The 21,137-nt window shown below is 44.2% G+C and overlaps 1 protein-coding gene across 1 annotated transcript in view; it reads right to left on the bottom strand.

Annotated features, from left to right (window-relative positions):
• Positions 1-21,137, bottom strand: part of STK11 (serine/threonine kinase 11) — a 49,687-nt gene that overhangs the window by 25,793 nt on the left and 2,757 nt on the right. Inside the window, exons 3-7 of the mRNA XM_064497424.1 lie at positions 8,866-8,949; positions 5,834-5,923; positions 4,473-4,605; positions 3,819-3,955; positions 3,170-3,297 (exon numbers count right to left, since the gene is read on the bottom strand). Of these exons, the coding sequence (XP_064353494.1) occupies positions 3,170-3,297; positions 3,819-3,955; positions 4,473-4,605; positions 5,834-5,923; positions 8,866-8,949 (572 nt within the window). The remainder of the gene's footprint in view (positions 1-3,169; positions 3,298-3,818; positions 3,956-4,472; positions 4,606-5,833; positions 5,924-8,865; positions 8,950-21,137) is intronic.

The following is a 21,137-nucleotide window of genomic DNA, read 5'->3' as shown; positions in this document are numbered from 1 at the left end:
ACTAATCTGCTGAAATACACCATCATGCAAGTCTCTTTATAAGTTAAATAACATAGAATCTTTAGGTCCTCTAAATTCTGTTTCCTCTGGAAAGCGGGACAAAGAAGTAAAAGCAAGCTCAAGGGGAAAAAGTATGAAAAACAGATAAAAATGTAGTCAAAGGGAGAACAGAAAACTTTAAAAAGTGTATTCTGGGTTTGCTTCGCAGCTGAACTGGCACTATGGTCAACACAGCACTTATAGCCAGAGAGGAAACAAGCACTTTACAACATACTGAATCCTTCCTTACAATAAAAACAGAACAAATGCTTGCAGCACTGCAGAGTGCTGTAAGAGTCTTTTAAAAGCAATGCAAAGGCAAAACAAAGTCTCTAGTGAGACAGAGCTGAGGGTGTCTATGTTGCTCATATAAAAGCATCAGACAACCATTGACAACATCTGGTCTGCAGGCTTTTGGCTCAGTTTTGTCCAGCCACAGAAGTAGCAGGCACCTACCAGGAAATGCAGATGTTCTGGAGGAAAAAACAAGAAGGAAATAAAACATTCAGGTTTTGTCACCATGGCTACCTAGTATCACCACTGCAAGGCTCAACCCTGCTCTTCAACATATGCCTTGCTATCAGCTGCTCTGCGGAGGCACTCTGGACTCCACGGAGTTAAGAGGGCTGGGGAAATCCCACTCTAGAATTTAATCACCTCGGGTCCATTGGGTACTCTAACCTCCAAAAGAGGGAAGCGTGCCAAACCAAACAAGGAGAGTGTCAGGAGTTTTTGCCAGCTTTTAGCATGTAACAGATAAAAGCAACAAGAGGAGGGGTGGGAAAATGTTCTCAGATGGGACTGAGGGAATGGGAGAAGAGTAAAAGGAGTCCTCAGGACCTCTCGCTGCCCTGAGAGAAACAGTCGTTTGACAGACACAGACACCTCCCACCAAGCAAGCTCCTCTCCCCTTCCAAGGGCACCCTGACTTGCATCTCTGTAGTGTCCAAACAGAAGGGATGAAGACAGACAGCAGCCAAGATGAAGGAAGTGAATCAAACAGCCTGGAAAAGGTAGCTTTGGGCATGAAAAGGACTCGGGTGCAAGACTCCTGTTTAAAATGAGGGAGAAGGAGAAGCAGGAAATTCTGACTCCAGGTCTCACCAAGGGATGAGAAAAGAACTAAAGGGAGCTATTCTTCTAATGAAGCATAAGGTTTGAAGCTATCAATATCCTGAGGACAAGAAAAGAAAAATAACTGCTGCGCAGTTCCCTGGGGGTCAACAGTAAGTGCACTAGAGAGGCTTATCATAAACCTCAAACAATTTCTGCTGGATGCTTTAGGAGACCGGCTGCCAGTCTAGATGGACCACTGGATTTACTCCATTTGGGCAATTCCCAAGCTCATACAGAAAAGGCGATGTTTTGAGTCAGCATTTGCAAACCGAACACCACATGTAGATTAGAACAGTGTTCCCTGGGGCATGTGAATACGACATGAAGCACATCAGTCAGAAGCGCTGGGCCTTAAGCAGCAGCCACATTAGCCTCAGCAGAACAGCCGAGATGCCAGCTGTGCTGAGTGCAATGTGGAGCTTATGTAATGTTTTCTGAAAGCTGTTGAAGCTAGTTAATGTTTTTGAAACATGCAGAAATCACCTATTTCTTAATCGGGATGGAGCCAAACAAGCTACAATACTCTGAGACGTCCGGGGAGGGGCGGGCGGGCGCGGAAGGGCAGCGGGGGCCGAGGGGAGCCCCCGGCCCGCGGGCGGCGGGCAGACTCCGGACACACAGCACCACCTGCCGCCGCAGCCCGGGGACACAGCCGAGCGCCGCGACGACCCGCGGCCCCAGCCCGGCGCCTGCGCCCTGCCCGCGAGGGCACCGCGGGGCAAGAAGCCCACCCCGGGCTGGAGCTCCGGCCCCCTGCAGCCATCCCCGCAGAAGCCGGAGCCCCGGGACGGTGCAGTCTTCCCTGCGCAGTTAACACAGCTGCAATTTGTAGCATAAACTATAGCTATAAAATGCTTCAAAACCGTTAATATTTTGAGTAGCCAGAAACTGCAACAGAACTGTAACCGTGTCAGAGGACACGGCATCGTAAGACAATCCTCGGGTTTAGCAATAACACACAAGCGTCGTGAGCAGGCCCAGTGACACTGCTCACAGAGGAAGCTGACTCAGTTTCCTTACAGGGCCCCAAAGTCCTTCACCCACACTTTTACCTCCTAACTTCTAGCAGAGCTACTTGTAGTAGAACCAGAAAAACAAGCTTTAAACAAGGCAAAAGCCTCATTTCATATTTGTAGTCTGTGACCTTTCTCAAACAGCTGAAGATAAAGCAAGCAAGCAGATGCTGAGGCCAGGGGAGTAGCAGAGCAGCCTGGCCGCTTCACTGCGGATGAGTTGGTAGGTCTCAGGTCAAGATCTCCCAAGCGCTAGGACCACATCACGTCTGTGACCATATAGGCATCACCAAGTTAGCTGCTTTATAGAGCATAACTGCTGCCCCAACTATTACGTTTTAAAACATAAGCAGAGATACTGTTCAACATCAAACCTCAAGCTATTGCAACAAGGGACTGAAACAAGAAGACAAAAAACCCAACCAAACAAAAAAAGAATCTCCTCCCACCTAGCAAGTGCTATTCTTGTTTCTACCACGACCTGCTGTGTAAAATGGGCAGTCACTTTGTTTCAATCTCCTTGCAACAATAAATTGGGTGGGGGGGGTGGAAGAGGGGCAGACTGAGGCAAATAAATTTTAACAACATCATAGCATTGATGTGAGTCTTGCAAGTGAGAACACTCAGGATTAAAGTCTACCCAAGCCTTCTCTAATGCGAAATGCTGAGTACTCCGGTTCTGCTGTCATTCCTCATTGGTCTCTGGTCTGAATTTAACCTCTGAGTTTTGCCTTTAGGTTTAAAAACTTCAGAGAAGAAACAATGCAAGAAATGATTCCATAAACAGCAGCAACTACAACCCATCAAGCATTTAGTGTATCTCAGGAAAATATCACAACATTAGATACCCTTCAAAGTCTTATCGTAAGCCTATCTCCCTTTCTAATAGGATCCCACACTTTCACAGAGGGAAGGTCTTTCCCAGTGCTGTGCGAACTGAGCATTTGTTGCATCTATAGATTTTATCCAATCTTCTATTTAAAGTCAGTTGGAAGACTCACCTCTCAGTAAGTCTGAGAGTGGAGGACCACAATCCTCTGGAATTGTGTAGTCACCTTTCCCGATGTTTTCAAATAATTTATAGATATTATCCCCTTCAAAGGGGTAAAGACCCGTTGTAATGTTGTATCTGTAAAGGCAGAAGGAGAAGCTGTATGAGGAAAAAAGCACACAACACAGGTGCTCAATTCTTAAAGTGATGAGGTAAACCAAAGGAAACCAAGGGGAAACTCAAAGACAAGAATTTGACTGTATCTAGAATGCCTCTTAACTTTAGTCTTCCTTTATCACAGCTTCTTCAGTCACGTGTGTCAAAACCACCAAGGCATTTCCCTGACAGGCTGGGAAAGCAGAAACTTAAAAACAAATACTGGAGATACTCAGCTACTGTTACAATGGAAACCATAGTGCTTGTATCCCAGATGCTGAGAAGCAGCTGGCATAGACTTATTCACAGGGAGTTAGGACTTTCTCCAGAATCCCAAGCACTCACTTTGAGGAATATCCACCGGGAGCGGGGTGGGAGAGAAGGGAGACACACCGAAACACAGAGTCAGACAAGCACACACACCCCACAGATAGCACAAGTTTGAACTATTTGGGGGCTTATAACTTATTAGTGCAATTCCTGGGCGCTGCAGAGACACTTACAGCGTGACCCCTGCCGACCAGATGTCTACTTTAAAGCCTGAAAAGGTATCAAGGCCATTGGCAATTTCTGGTGGCTGGAATGCTGGCGACCCTTGGCTCGTTCTACACGTGTCATCCTCTGCAAATGGATGCAATGCCTGCAACAGAAGAGACCGATTACTTGCAAACTCAAGGCACGCAAATTATAATTGTTAGAAAAGAATCACCTGAGAAACAAAAGGGAAAAAACTGCTACTGAACATCTACTCATAAAGCATGACAACATGCCACTGTAACAACTGCATGCCCTCAGCGACTCTTCCCTGCACCACTCCTAGCTAAGATAGCCTTATAATTCTCATTGTATGAGCACTATGTAGTTAAGTATAATTTCACCAGAGTTTTGGGTCTTGAGGTGTCTAAGATGGATATCTTCCTTCATATGCTTCCTGGGGAGAAGTCTTGTTTCAATAACAAGATAAAAGTGTTTTGCTGAATATTCATTCTTGCAACTGGCAAAGTCATTCTAGAGTCATAGCAAGTTAAAAAAAAAAAAAAAAAAAAAACCAAAAGCCTAGTATAAACACACCGTAGATCAATTATCACCACAAAGGTGACCTAATTCTAGAATGTCATACTTCCCACATTCTTGACTTTGCTGCAGTTTTCACATACCTCTGCTACGCCTAAATCCGATATTTTTAGCGTCCCATTGGTTGTTAGCAGGAGGTTCCCCGGTTTTATATCCTTGTGAACAATCCCTTGGCTGTGCAAATATTCTAAGCCATCTATAAGCTGACAAAAGTACCTGCAAAGAAAAAGAAATCAAGCACTTCCAGGAACTAAGACTCTCAGTGAACTACCAATAATACATCAGAGCGCTGTTACTGCATACAGTTTGGAAATACATTAACCTTTAAGGCTGAGGAACTTGAGATTGAACTGTGGTGCATAAGTAGCAAGCAGTACTTTATAAGCTTCCGGCAAAGTAGTCAAAAGTTACCTGCTAGAGCTCTGCACCAGTGTGCTAACCACTTGGGACTCTAGGCTCTTCTACGCCAAAGCACTCTTTGCAAATCTGCATACTTCGTAAGCTCAGAGCACTAAGCTGGCACAGATCTGATAGCTCATGCAGACCATTGCTTTAGTCTAGGCTAAATTAAACTAGAAAGAGATGCACTTCCAGTGGCATAGCTTGCTCTGCTAGGGGGTGAAAGTTTTCTTCAGCCTGTAGGAAGGAGTGTTTTGCTGGTACAGCTTACTGGCTGGGCAAAGCTAACATGGACATGGTCAAATGCTACGGACATGTCATTACTATAGTGAAGCATTATTTATTGACAGTCCGACAATAATTGAGCATGTGCATGCTTTATCTCATGGTAGCCAGAAAGATTTGACTTAATGTACATGTATTTCACTTAGACACACCTTGTATTCAAGAACATATAAATGTGTAGTGACAACAGATTTGCTGGTTAGCACTGATTTATTAAACATAACCTGTGTGTATCTATATTCGGAATACTAAGGTTCCTTTAGTTGCACAGTGAAAGGGTCTACGGATCAGCCTGTCTGCTGCCTAAACAAGCTAACAGATCATGCTAGATATTACTGATCCCTAATCCCATCCAAAGACCTTTAATCTTTTTTCTGATGCTGAACTGTATAGCTTGCCTCCACTTAGACAGGGCAAGTCCTCCAGAGATTCTTCCACTGCACCCATCAGCTGAACAGCAGAGCTGCAGTGAAGGGGTTAGGAAGGGTCCTTGTGTGTCTCATGCACACAGAAGTGACAAAGACAACTGCACAGAAAGATGCTTTTGTTTCCCAGAAATCCCTGATGGCTCTTCCTGCCACCACTCCATTAGTTTTGTTTTTTCTGTGGATGGTAAATGATGTAGTTTTTATACAAAGCAAGTTTTACTTTAAAGCACAGCCAGCAGACTAAGTGACAGAGTAGAACATACTCTTGAATTCAAGAGAGGTAGCAGTGGTGAGATAGACTGATGCAGTTTAAGAAACAAAACTGCACTTACCCATGAGCCTGAAAAACTGGAAACCTCTTTTCTGGGACACTGTCCAGCATTTCCTGCATCCCACACACACAGTACTCCATCACCATATACGTGAAGGCAGAGTTAAGGAAGCTTCAAGGTTAAATACTTTCCAGGCACATGCTGTGTGAAGACTGCAGCCCTGTTTCAGTGCAACCGGAGAGCTGCTGCACAGGCAGTTCTGTTACCTGGTATACACACGATTGAGAAGCAGAACCCGAGCTGTGCTGCACCTTCTGAAGAAGAATAGAAAGGGGTCAAAAGAACCCAAAAGAAAATAGTTTTCCTGCTTTATCACCAGCAGTAACTCAGTTGTTAGACCTGAAACAGGATGTGACCTCAAAAGAAATTAAGTTTGAGAGTACACATCTCACAAGCATGACAAAAATGTGATAACATTCTGGAAGGGACCAGAAAAGTTAGGAAAACACTGACAGAAAAGCTTTGGATTGCACAGGACTTCCTGAAATCCTCCCGTCAGTCGCTGAACCTTTGATTAGCTCTGCACATCTTCCATGACCCTATGCTCTAAGGCAGAACACCTCCCTTCCCTGTGTTAGGGCAATAGCACCCATCGTTTTTTTGGCAGTAAGATTTTGTAACGGGGACAATGTCACCCTGTAAATCAGTAGAAGCAGCAAAACTAGCAAAAAGAGCTCCCAAATTTCATTCCTACCATTTTTAACTCCTGAAGAAACATGTGAACTACTTACATCAGTGATATGGAAGACAGCAACTCCACTGCTACCTTTAAGAGACTGAGGCTAACAGAAGGTCATACAGGCTAGCTCCTGGGAAGCAAAATTCACCTCTCATTCCTTTCTACAAAGGACAACCAATTCTGGTTTCATTAGTGCCAGACTGTTTTTCCACCTCTTCTTTTGTAGCTGATCAATCTGTTTGATCGGCCAGATCAGAGTACAGGCTGGAAGGTTTTACCAGGCAGATTATTAAATATGACCCAAGAACACTGAATTCTCAATTCTCTCAATTCTCCCGATCAATAGTGTTTGGCTCCCATGCACAGTTGTACATGCTGGTAACAGACGCCGTGAAGAGAGGGTGCCAGCTGGGATGCCGCTTCCCTCCCGTACAGCCACTCAACTTCCATCTGGCATTGCTTCCTGCAAGGCACTAATACAAGCATTTGCGTGACCACAGAGTAAAATGGATATGGGAACCGACCTAACAGAAAAGCCAACATAAAAAGGAAAGTCACTTTTCAGCCGGATCTGTTCCCAAAGCCGTTTACCACGCAGCTGCACAAGTGCTTGTACCACCACATCCTAGAACATGATGCACAGGCATAATGGTGCCAATGACAAGCTGGAGTAACGTTAAGCAAGAACACGTTCACAGATAAATTCTCGTTCCCTACCCCAGTGAAAGCAGATTTCTCCAATGACTGCTGCTTATGTGCACAGAACAAGCAGGTATAGGAATAAACTTAAGCTTTCTTAGAGCGTGGAAGCAGGTGATGACAAAAACAACAAAGTCGACCTATCCTCACAAACAGAAATCAGTGGTAAAACGAGTTCTTTCAAACGTCACTGCTGAGGATATTAAAACAAGGAATATCTTTCCTTGCTTACAGCAGTCAACACATTTCTGCATGACCATTTTATGTTGTCATCACCTGTTACCAACACACGAGGTCTCTCTTGGGCTCTTTTTCCCCCCCTCACTTCTAGTTTAGCATCCCAGTTTTTTTTTTTTTTTTTTTTTTTTTTTTTTTTTTTTTACTAATTAAATAGTATCTTTCTACAGACCGTAATTGAATTACAGTCCCTTTGGTCTGTTAAGGCTACAAAATATAAGTGAAAGTTATGACGCTTTTTTAATACTAATGATTTTGTGGCAGAGTATTTAATCTAATTAAGGCACACAATTTAGTTACCCATTTTCTGAAGTACTGCAAGTAGAACACTATATAGAAGCCATTGTCAAAAATAAAAGCAACCATTTAACATGTACTGTAACAACAGATCAACTGAATAAGTTTACAGACTGGTTCAAGTGAAAATGCCCTTTCTTTGAGTGTGGCAGACATTAGAAACCATCCAGCTCCTCACTTCATTTCACTTGCAAGTTAAGGCACATAAAGCTCATTGGTCAGTGCCTATGCATGCTTGGGGGACACAGTACAATGTGCAATTTCATTCTGAAGTCTGAAAGATGCACTGAGATCACAAGCCACAGCTTAATTTTAAAGCTTGTGCAGCCCAGTTTTTCCAAACTAAACTGCTCATCTCCTGGGAGCAGCAGGCTTCCAATCTCTCATGGCTATTACAAGCTTTAGGTCACTTAAAGACCTGTCACAAGGGACTTTCACACAAACAGCAAAAAACATGGGAGGCCAGGATATGCTTAAGAGTTTGTCCTATCTTGTTAAAGATAACCAGCAGCAAAGCATACTAACTGCCTACAGAAAAGGCAGCATGGCAGTGGTCTCCCTTCCAAAGAGAAGGGAGAAAGAGTTGCCAGGCATCTGTATGCTGCAGAACAAGTGGATTTTTTTTTTTGAAGGAAAGAAAACCACCTAAGCTATTGCCAAAGGCCTCAAAGGAAAAACATTACAAGAAGAATTGATTTCACATAGCAAAAACAAAGAAACCATCTCTAAGAAAATAAAGCACTAATACATACCAGTAGGACAGGAGATTAGAAACTACAGCTCCACAGCTCTATTTTCATCTCCAAGTTGCTGAAGGTCACACAATAAAACATAGTATTTGAGGGTCAGTCCTCCCCTCCCCTAGTCCTGCATCTATAACCTAGGGACAATACTTCAATTCCTAACAGGGAAGTTGGGAAACTTAAGAAAATGTACTTGTGTGGAAAGTATTCTAGACACGCGGAATGTTTGTTAGTAAGAGTGAAAGTAATTTGAAGCTTAAGAAACATTCAAAAGGGCCTTAACTACAACAAAAGCAGCGTTCTAATGATTCAGCACTATAGCAGAAAACAAGAATTCAAACCTTTGTATCGACAACTGTGCAAAAATAAAAGGATATATTTTCTGCTTTTCTTCATTATATAATACATCTACCAACTGGATGACATTTTTGTGCCGTAATCGTCGCAGGAGCTGAATTTCCCTGCAGAAAAAGAAAGGGAGAAATTTACATTTAAAAAGTCTATTTCCTTACTATGGAATGAAAATAATGTTTTTCTAAATTCACTTCAATTTTAAAGATATTTCAGACTGCACTAGTCCCAGCTGCTTCACCTAAGATTACATACAAGAAGGCCTTGTGATTGTTTTCAAGTTCACTAGCCCAAGATTAGACTCTGAAAATACTTACTGGTCATTGACTAGGAAAATAGACAAACACCCTTTCAGTTAATACTGCACAGCCACTCATTCTTCTTTGGACAAGAACTCTAGCTCACCGGTAAACAAGAGCAGGGCAGTTGTGCTCAAAGAGCAACTTACCTTTGTGCAGCAACCCCCTTTGGGCGCTAGATATAAGCCTACCACAATAGCCAGAGCAGGGTTGAGATTAAAGCACCAGCAACGGAACCTAGTCCTAGAAAACATACAGCTAGAAACAGTTGATTGTGTATGTATTCTGTTTTCTTTTATATATAGAAAAATACTATAATCACATATTAAGAACTGGATCCAAGTCCCCCACAACTCTGGGCTTTACAAAAGCATGGATACCCCACGCCCCTCCTCCTTCAAAGTCACCTCATAGCATCTTATATTAAAACAAAAACTAAAAAACAACACCTGCATACATCCAGATACTTATGACTCCACATTCTCTTTAAACCCCCAAATAAACTACAACGTGTGTTTCCAGCAATCAGATGGCACATGAAATTAGTCATAATAACCTCCTGCACCAATATTGTGGTTCCATGCAACACACATCGGGTTATTTCTGTTAATACAAAAATCTTATTTTGCCCTCCCAGGTAAATTTTATTCCCATTTTACCCATAAAATCTACATAGTGCCCCCCCTTAGATATTTGATGGGTCAGCAAGAGGTTGCTGATAGCTGGACACCCTCATAAAAAGTAAAGAAGAACAAGACAATGGCAAACTGAAATGGGAAGCAGCATACCATACTGGCTCAGCCCCCGGAGGAAACAACTCGTCAGAAGTTCCCGCTGGACACCTGCGCACACCATGCTGCTCGTAAAAAGAGAAAGCGGCCTGGGGACACATCGCGGGCTGCAGACTCCCTACCTTCACAAGCATTTGACTTGCAAGGGCCTGGTGCAGGGGGTTACAGTGCTCTGCAGTCCTCTTCTCACTTCTCTCTCTCCTCACACCCTTCCCTATGGCCTTACACAACTGCCTCACTATTCCTAGTTAAAACTATTGCTGACTAAAAGGCAATTTATTTCTTCTGCAAGAGAACCATAATCAGAACCGAAACACCATCTTGTCAATGGTTCAGGCAAGTCACAAAGCTTATCCCTACTTGCTCTGCATGTAGAAGATGCAGCTTTATCAGCTCTCCTCCAATTAAAGCTTTTTACCAAAGAAGGTTGGGCCATAGGGAGCTTAACTCACAGTCAGTCCCTTTAGCTAAACCCCCAGAGATGCACTACGTGTGTATCTACCATAGTATCTAGGACAGTCACTTCCAACACAAACTTTATGTTTGCACTTTGTACTTCTTTGTATGGAAGTGTCATCTGTAGCTACAGGAGCTGAAATAAGTTTGCTTGGGCTATCAGTCTTCACGCTTCAGGGCACGCCTTTACCAGCGGCATGACCAGAACAGCCCCCGCAGCCGGCAGCGTCGTGCAGCACTGTGCGGTTAGGTGCACTCCTCTTGCTGTCAGACTGCTAGTAATCACCCCCCACACGCCAAAAAAGTCTATACCTTACCATCGACGACTCCTGACAGTTTGGCTGTATTGTGAAAATCATCTCCACGTGAAGAGAAGTCACACTTGAATGCAAGAACATCAGAACCTGACTGAACTACTGCGGACAAGAACAAAGGAAGCTAACGCATAGCACAAGGACAAAATTAACGTGAAATTCACCTGGAGAGAGGCCATTCAGTGGAGCTTGATCTCCCAGAAAACACGACATAAGCAACGGGGAAGGCACCTTACTGACAACAAAACAGAGAAGGCAACCGGATCACCCAGGAGCACTACATCTTACGCGATGCATTCCACCAGCAGCCGTAAAAGGGAAGACAGTCAACACGCAGAGAGGCTGCCAAAGGAGCAGCGAACCGCCAGCTTTCCTGACCTGAGAAGCCCTGCACCGAAACCCTCCTGCGGCCAGAAGATGCATGTGACAGATGTCAGAGCGCCGAGGGATGGAAGAGCTCCAAGAGAAGCTCACAAGGGAAAGAGGACAACAGCTTCCCAGAGCTCCCCTCGCTCCCTTGCTGAACAGGCCTTGGCTGGGTACCAGAACAACCCCAGACCCTGCTTCAGCAACCCCCCCGGCTCACCTCTCCCCCCTCCTGGACATGAGCTATCCAGAGCTCTCCCACAGCAATACAACCCTGCTCCCGGCACTTGACCCAGCCCCGGCACACGAGCCTCACTCGAGCTGCTCCAAAGCCACAGAGTTCAGCAGCTACAGGCTGCACACCCCTGAACACCAAATAAAGCGATACGACAAACTGCTCAGTGCTGTGGTTCCAGGCCATGGAAGTGGTCGGTCCATTAGTCCATTACTGTCAAGGCATTAAAACCAATGAGGCAAAAATCAGTACAGACAAATCATCCCGAAGAAAAAACAAATTCTTCATATGCAGTAGCCAATATTTAGGCAGTTTGAGAGTCCTATATTAATACTAGAGCTAGATCCAAATTGATCTAGAAATTCACATGGCTCCAAGAATCAGTCACAAGACAAACCAGTGTCATCTCGAGATGCGGTAGTAATTCCTAATTTCAGTTTAAATCATACAAAATGGACTATTTCAATTCAAACCTACCTTCTCAAGAATCCCACCCAAAAGCAACTACTGTACGAGTACACAAAGGCCTAAACAGTGAAAGCGAGGAGTGAAGGGAGACACAGTTCATTTAGTTTACTTACTAATGATGTGTTATGAACACAGGAAGGAAAGGGAAAACACCAACTGATTACACAGGCTGCCCTCAGTTGCAGGTCAAAGGAAGCAACATACAGCACCAAAATTCGGTGCAGCGCTCCCACTACACACTGCCTAGCGCGAGGGCACGTCTGTTAGGGCCTGCCCACGACACCAATAAAGTCACCTGGTTTCTTCCTGTGCAGAGTGCTAGACTTCACTTTTATACCCTCCCACATAAATGACATTAACGCTAACAAAGGGGACCGCTGAGAGAGGCACCGATGTTGCCCTTGGCAGGAGGGGACACTGAACTATTTCCAAACATTTGCAATGCAGTGTCACAAATATCTTACTTTGATGATCAAGCTCCAGAGTTAGATGCTGCATGTGCAACTTGAACAATTTGAGTTAGACGCTGTGTGCGTGCACACATGCATGTGTGTATGTATACACATACACCCACACAACACGTCTTGCTAGAATTTAAACAGAGGCAAGACCTCCGGATAGAGGTGGCTGTTCCTGAAACAGCAGAAATTTAAGCTGAGAAGAAAGTACAGGGTTAGGTGCGTGGTGTGTGATGCACCACACAAAGTTGGTTTCCTGCTGCTCTACCTCCCTCCCTTTCCCTGTTCCCACCTGTCCAGACCTCCACGTGCTCACAACACACACAGACCCCTGGGCAAGCACGCCGCGATTTAAAGTGAAACGAAAGGACAACTGAACCTGGTGTAGGGGAAGAGTTCTACAAAAGACAACGGCAGCTCCAAGATCAGTTTCCCTTTTCTCCATCACTGCTCCCTCCCGTTCCTGCAACCAGAATCCCATCCCCAATAAGGAGGAGGCAGATGAGACAAGGCCCCGTGGGGTGAGGCAGGAACAGGGCCGGCTGGCAGGCACACGCTAGGAGCTGGCCAGCTGGAACGGGCTCTCAGGTGTACCTCCGTTCAGCTGACTAGCTTGGCCTACAAATTCTGCAAATATATCTTCCAAGGGAGGCTTGGCTTCCAGGAGAATTCAGAAATGACATGTCCAAGGTAAGAATGACAACAGCCAGTCTGAAGAATGTGTGGAAAAAGGGGGTTCCAGTTAATCCCATTTCTTCCAAACTTTAATCTTAACTTTGACTGAAGTATTAGGAGATCTGAATTACATCCTCCATTTGTGGAAAATAAGGTAAAATGAGTGAAAAGACTTCACTTGCCTTCGCTATGAAAATGCAGCCTTATTATGTCATCTCATAACAGTCATTTTGATTTTTGCCTCTTGGGATTATGTACTTTCCCTCAAACTACCATATTTCAGCATCTTTTACATTAAACTTAGCCTGCAAAATCCTACTGGTTGCCAGTTGTAAAGTAGAGAAACAGGAGGATCAGGATAGTCAGGTTAGGGTGGTTCTGTTAACATTTGGAAGATACTTTTCTTTGCTTTGTTCCTCTGCTTCTTGATTCTGGGCTCACATTAAGCTATATATAAACTCTTCTTTTAGCTTCTCTTGCCATTTGGTAAGTTGCTTTAAGAAGTATGGTTAAAATTCAAGTTAGGACTCCTGGAATCAGTATTACAAGAAGTTAAAAACACAGCTTCAGAAGCATAAGCCTCTGCTCAAACACACACACTGAGCTTAGAAAGCCACCTTTCCCTCTCCTTCACAATTTGCCAGTCTAATAACTGTGGCCAGTACAAAGGTTTGTTGATGCATCACAGCTGATTAAAGAAAATTTGCATTCATGCATCTTATGAGCATTTTGAAGGAGCAGTTACAGGTTTGCTAAAATCTCCTTTCCTGAGCAATACTATTATTTTGCTACCAAAGTTTAGTCCAGGCACTCTTCCTTTATCACTACACGGCTTAAAAAAAAATGATAGCTAAATAGAAACGTAGGATAACAAGGCAAAGCTCAGAAGAGTGTTTAGTTTAAATGGCACACAGATTTGCAAAGTGATGCAGCAGCTCTAATTATAGTAATGACCAAAAGGCTGAAGTGGATTAAATTAGCATAGAAACTGCAGCCAGCATTAGTGTAGGTCTAAGAAGTTTCTGCATAATGAAGGGAGACAGGTTGAGTCATTAGAAAGAACCAGTGAGAGAGGCAGCGAACACACATTTATTTAAAAGACTGCTTTGCTGTGAAGGCAAAGAAAGCTGCCAATATTAGGAACACATTTTAAAAACCTGATCCCAACAGCTCATTCCCTTGTAATACTGCTTCAAAGCAAATATTAACTCCTTTCACCTTTATCAGGCTAATAAATATTTCATGTTTCTGTAATGATTTTTATTCAAAAGGACATTGTGAACCACCAATCTAAAATGCCACTGAAGGGCACCCACCTCTGGGGCAGAGGCCAGCAGCCCATTTCCCAGAGGAAAGATTATTTCTATTTTTAGCTACTCTTGCATTCTAAAATGACTAAGGAATGAAGACAGCCAGACCACAACCACCTCCAATGCCATTTCAGTTTTCCAAACTTCACCTTATAAATGAACGGAGGGGCACATCTTTGTCAGCAGGTGCCTAAATTTACTTCTTTTTTTTAATTAACAACAAATCTACCCCAACCCGCTGCTTCCCTTGCAATGTGCCTGCAAAATATTGTCTGAAACAGCAGCACTGGGTGGGGGGTGGAGGTGTGTGTGGGGAACAACACTTATCCAGTGGCCAAGGCCTACGTTCTGCGACCTTTCTGGTAGATCAAGGCAAGACGACTTCCTGCACTCTGCCTTTCTCATACTAGTCTAGTGAATCTGTTCTGACTTTTAAGACACCTTTTGAGTCGTTCCAGCTTTGCCTCCTTGCTTGCTACCTCCAAAATTTTAATATTAAATTTAAATTACAACAATTGCTTTTGAGATCAGACTTCTCCCCACACTCAGGGAAAGGGGGAACCCCAAACTCTCTGGAAGCCTGGGCTAATGGAGAGCAAGGGCATTTTGGCCCCTTCACTGTACTGCATGCAATTTCACAGCTATAGACACCCCTGCTAGCCCATCTTTTAGTTAGGCCCCTTCACTTCCCCCAGTGAAGTGGCTAGGCTACGTTCTCTCTGCAATATGATAATCACTTCCATACCCCTCCTACTTATCACTGCCATTATCTGGCGAGAAGAGTTTGCATTACAGAATTTTGTTCTCAGCTCTCCAGACTAGAAAACCCTCAGGCTGCGAAGTGACTGTTCGTCACGTTACAGTGAAGACCGCCTCACGCTCAGTGGTGAACCAGCTCTGCCCGCCGGCCGCCTTGACCAGACAGATTGCAGGAACACAGGGGCTAGTTCCCACGTATAGTCAGTTCGGAGAGAGAAAGGGAAGGGGAAGAAAGAAGAGGTCTGCAAGCATCTGCAAAGATGCCGTTTGCTAGGTAACCAACACAATTTTAAAGAGAAGGGTTAGTCTGCTGTGGACCCCTTACTGATTAAGCACAGAGAAAGGATACTGGCACAGCAGTGTCACTTACAGCTGATGGCCTAGCCCAATTAGTTTGCTTCTCGAAAATTTTCAGAAAGTGTTTGTCAGGTCTGCAGTAACAGTCTTTGAGCCCAGGGAAAGCTTATCCTCACCTACTCCATTACCCATTTTCTTACTCTTCAGCACATAACTGGAGCCCACCTCAGGCTCTCTAGATCCAGCACACGGCACAGAGGAACCAGACCCAAGGCACTGGCAGACTTCCACTGCAGAGCCGGTGCTGCAGCAAAGGGCCAGGAGATGTGCGCTGAGAACAGCGCCGTGTGCCAGTTCTGGCACATGCCATAAATCCACCAACACCGTTCTAGCTAACTGTTACAAAAGGAGTCAAGAATAATTCAGCTGATCTGTACCCAAATGAACTGCTACATTATGTATTTCTCTAGACTGATTCTTTAATCTTGTATAGCCAAAGAAAGTTTTAATTACATATTAGTATGCCTGATAGGCCACAAAGCAGATTAACTTCTTCAAGGTCTAGTTTGTGAACAGTTTCTCCTCCCCCATTTGTTCATTTTACCTCAGAACCTGCCATCCGTTTGAAAGGATGCGATGTCATTTTTATCCATGTGAGAACCTGCACCACTTCCCTCCTGCCATGAGTACGGGTAGTATTTCAGATAAATAAAGAGATTGAGCACTTCACTCTTCCTATCTTTGACACCAGTTTCCCAGAAATGAAGAGTCTGAACTGTGCAAGTCTCTCAGTGACACTGAACTGTTCCCCCTTCGCACTAGGTAAGCCACCCTGCCCTAACACCAAAAGCACCGCAGGGTCGCTTCCTCCAAAGGCTAAGCAGCGGCAGTCACCTGGTGTTAAGTCTGTGCAAGTGCTTGTCAGTGCCTGAATGGAAATGATCACCTACATCATACCTCCGACTGAAGTGCTCCGCTCTGAAGTGTCAGCAAGGAGAACATCACCCTTCGAAACATGGAACTTCAAGTCCTTGTAGATACTGATGTCAACAACTCTTCTCTGTTCCTGTTTGCAACTTATTTGGCAAAACAATACAAAGGAGCACCAAGACTTCTCAGAGTTTTTCCATTCTGCAGCTCGCTACCCTTGTTTTTGGATTGTTCTTTATATTGCATTTTTATTTGCCTGCTTTGGGTGTATTTAATATTTGCATAGGAAGGATCTGATGACACGATTATTCAGTAAACAAGGAGCCCAGCCCGAGAGGCAACACTAACAATGCATCACTGTCTGCAATAGCCGAGGTTCAGAGTCCTGCAGTTACAGGTACACTCATCCGTCAGCAAGTGCCGATGAGGCCCTGCTCCGTGACCAGTTTGCAGCAGCAGGGCCCCCAGGAGCAGCTGTCAGTCTTTGGAGGCCCCAGAAGATACTGCAGATCACTGCCAACGCACCGGGCGACGGGAGAGGGAGAAAGGCCATGAGGAGATGCACTTTATAAGCAGTGAAGATGTGAGAAGTGCAGCGGGAAGTTTGAATTATTGGCTCCATTTTGGAGATGGCAACTCCACACAAAGCATATGTGTGTGTGTGTGGGGGGGGGAATGGGACGACAAACAACCTAAGCTTTACACTTGGATGTACACCTGGCATGGGCGGGCGTAATTCTGCGTTCACAAATCCAGTGCCAATAGACACCTTTCCAAGGTTTAGTATCCAAATGGTTCCTTCTCCAGCAGCTACCCCAAATTAGGTTGCTAGCGTTATACCATCTCTGTCCCCACTGCCTCTCCTTCCCTTAATGCCAGTGTGTCAAGACCAATGCGGAAAGAGATTGTGGTCAACACTTATTTCCTTATGTGTATGCAGAAGCCCGAGGGGTTAAAGGCCGCAGGAACAAAGTGTACTCTCCGCCACTGCTAAACAAAGCGATTTGATCCCTGACAGCTCTCACCTTCCCAGAAGCTTAAAACACTGGGAGCAGTCTAGCAAGCAAGCACGCCTTCACGGGCAGGCACCTGCTCCAGAGCCCCACTTTCGCCTGTGCACCTCAGTAGCAAACTGCCAAATTACAGGCCTACTACCCATTGTAAACCTCAGAGGAATTCTAATGAGCATGATATTCAACTCTAAGTAATCACTGAGCATGGTAAGTACAGTACAGGACACCTGGGATATGCACAGAAAGTTCCAAACACTTAATTAAAAATGTGAGGCTATTAGCACTCAGTTTTATTAAAACTGTGCTGCTAGAGACAAGTAGTCTTCCCAATTCTCCTTTACCTTTTTGGCAGTCCTACTAAACTCACTTTTGGTATTAACTGGAAGCAGTAATTAGCCACAGTAATACCTGAATAAACCATCCCAACCCTTGTCCGAAGTAACTGAAGACATACGGAGATTCCCTATATTTATTCAGAGAAACATCCGTCTCGCACAGAAGAGTTCGAACCCTCAACATCTTCACCAGGTTTTACAGATCCCTTAAGAGTTCATTTTTCAGGAGCAGAACTGGAGCATTTGGGGATTGAAGACAATCGTTCAGTTCTCTGAAGCAGAATTCTCAAACGTTCCAGTCAATTTCTAGGTCCACAGAACTCTGCTACTGCGCAAGGGGACAGGGCTGAGGCAGCCCGCACATGCATCCAGGAGGAGACTGCAGTCTTGAAGGTTAGTAAGTAGTAACAAAAATTGTGTGAACAATCAGAGCTCCCCGAGCTGTGGTATCAGCCCCACATACCCAAGGTCCCCAACACATGGAAAAGACCTGTAAAATCCTCCACAGCTGATCATGATTTTGCTTTCCCTTTTTGTCATTACTCCCTGTATATTACTTGCTCATGTAATTACCCAAGGGTCAGAGGTCTAGGAACTCTTTTCTAGGGAGTTTCTTTGATGATGCACTATCAACAGAAGCTTCGTCTTCACCACAACAGCAGCAGCACTGAGGCATCCGGTGATAACAGCAAAGGCACAAACCTATTTTTATGTAATTTGATCATATCTCTGTCAAATCAAGTTGCAACACAGGAAAAAGCTTCAGATACAAGTCAAGACTGGACATCAGACTTTAATATAAAGAGGCACTGTCTTTTCGGTGAAGAGAAACCATACGATAAGGTATTTTGAGACTGAAACATTAGAAGGGTCACTTCCATGAGAGAAGTACACTTAAACCAAGAAAGCTGAAAACACAAACAGTGCTAATTGCTCAGACCCTCCACCAATACACGTTTGCTATGTTTGCAGCCCTATATGCAGAAATCACCCCCAGAGCAAAGACTAAGAGTTAAGATGGCATGCAGTGATTCTACAGCAGAGAACAGATCCATTAGGGATTCATAAGATCATCACTCCTGACCATTTCATTTACAGTAAATGGAAATGTCTGTTTCCCGCTCCGGAGAAGACTCCTAATTGCACATACCACTGGGGTCGTTGGAGGGAAGAGGGAGAATTAAGCAGTGGTCTAGTTCTGAGGGCAGACGAAGGAAGAGATTTTAGTCTCTAAGGACACCAACTGAATTGGGGATGTCTACAAAGTTGAGACAACTAGTCACAATCCTATCTCACACGTACTGAGCAGCAGACGTCCTTGCACAGATAAGGACACAATAAAATGGGAGCTTAAAGAAAGATCCACAACTTGGCCTGACCATCTTTGCTGTCTTTCTCTATCACCTCCTCTCCCCTGCCCAAAGGAATGACACAGGAAGCAATACTGCAAAGAACAGCACTGGGGTCAAACTGCGCACTTCTGATCACAGGCTGATCTCAGAAACAAAACAACCTTCAGGATTAGCAGCTCAGCATCTTCTTGACCTTACAGAATCAAATCTATAGTTGCTTTGAATGACCTTTTGAAAACTGACTTCTGATCTTTACACTCTTTGAATCCACTCTTCTCTGAAAAGAGCCAGTGCCTTTTCACATCACTGAAATCACAGCAGACTTGCACCTCCTGGCCCCCCCTTTTTTTTTGGTAAGGCCAGAACTATACACTCTTAAATGTATTTGACTACTGCTTTTAACCAGAGTTAAACAGCCAATGCTTAAGATGCAACAGCTTGAATTCTTCCCTTCATTGCTCATTCTCCATCACACACTTAACTGTCTCTCGGCCTTATCTAGAAAAAAAAAGTCATATTGCTAGGGATAAGGAAGGAGTTCAGTCTCTGTGGCCCACTCAGTTCTTCAGCTCGTGGACTGGGGGAAGTTGAAGGCAGCAGCAAGAAGCGATAGCGTAAGACCAGTCACAGCAGTGAATTTTGAGAGGGAATGCCTACTCACCAAGTTGAGACCTAAACATTTCCAGTAAAGAGAAACCAAGCCAAAGGGGCAAACCCACAGATTACAAGCTGTGTCCTGAATTCAACCCCTGAAATAACATACTGTTTTCCATACGATAAATGAAGTTATTAATAGGATACATCAGAAAGGACACTAACACCACAACTCCACGGTAACTGGTGTCCCTTCCAGTTACTTAGAAGCTAATTGGTGGTTCCATGGAGCAAACAATTTCACAGGTTTCAAGCATGAAACTAATCACATACCCTCAGAAATAAGGAGAAGCAGGATTGGAAGGAGGCCTCACTGTAACACAGGAACTACATTGTATTTACTCATTACTTCAGGTATTAATAACTTTCAAGTGACAAAGTAGAACCCAATGGTGAGCTTTAGTTCAGAAAGTGATCTTCTTGCTGTTCTACTATATGTGAAGAGCTTGCTGGGTATAAACCCTTCAGCAAAGCTGCTCAAATCTAGTTGTAGAAAGTGAAATTTTAATGGAGTCTGGCCAAGCAATACGACTGTGGTCAAAAGAAGTCAGACCAGCACCCTGTTCCAGTGCTACCTGGAAATAAAGTCCTGCCAGGGTCACACTGGTATTTGCACATGCGATGGTTTGTGTTCCCCTGTTCTCTCCCCCCGTACTGCCCAGTCAAACTATACAGGTTTGATTATATATCCTGCTACATCAAGTTTATTTAAAGTGGAGATAACTTTTATTGCATATAGCAGTCATGCCAAAGGATTTCAACTAGGTCAGAGTTCCATGGTACTACGGTACCGTACAAACACATGACATTTTGCCAAATAAATAAACAAACAAATCCACCACTGAGCAATTAGATAAAGCAAACAAGTGCGTGGATAGCAAAAGAGACAAGGTGACAAAAACGGGAACTCGAACTAAAACAAACCCTTGTTAGAAGTCCACATCTCAAATCCACCTTAGACGGTGTTTTGAAGCAGGTGCTGCTGCGTCAGAAAAATATCCATAACAAGACAAGGTATTGCTTGGCTAGTCTGCTTCAGTAACCGAAGTCAATGAAACCAAAGGCATTCACAGAAAGGTTAGGTCCAGGAATAAGATTTCTAAAGAGTTCACTTCAGGGCATAGGACCATTACCATAGTTTTGATTCCAGGAAACTGTCAGGTTATCTTGGCAAGTTCTTTTTCACTGAGAGGGGGAGGATTTTAAAATGTAAAATTCCAGTACGGTGGAAACAGCCTTCCCCTTGTTTGGTGAAGTGCTTGATGTAACCAGGGGCGGGGGGGGGCTGATGGAAAGGGGCACTCCTACCTCCACTAGAAAAACAAGAAACATTTTATTACACATTAACCAGCAGTTGACTCTTATTCTGAACTTGAGCCAAAGGAGAGAAAGCGAGGCTCCTGCCATGAAGACTTGTTACTATTCTGTAGCTAAGCGTGTCCACTGAAGGTTAGAAGGGAAATTTAAACAGCTAGCTGACAGAAGTCCCAGTACAGGATGTGAAATATCTTGCAGCTGAGCTCGGAAACTCAAACCAAACCGAGAAACAGAAACAAGACTCTACTAGGTCAGGGCTCTACACTCAG

Source organism: Dromaius novaehollandiae, chromosome 25 (genome assembly GCF_036370855.1).
Source record: "Dromaius novaehollandiae isolate bDroNov1 chromosome 25, bDroNov1.hap1, whole genome shotgun sequence".
NCBI classification, from domain to species: domain Eukaryota; kingdom Metazoa; phylum Chordata; class Aves; order Casuariiformes; family Dromaiidae; genus Dromaius; species Dromaius novaehollandiae.
The sequence above is the reverse complement of the archived record's forward strand: the minus strand, read 5'-3'. Positions and strand labels throughout refer to the sequence as shown.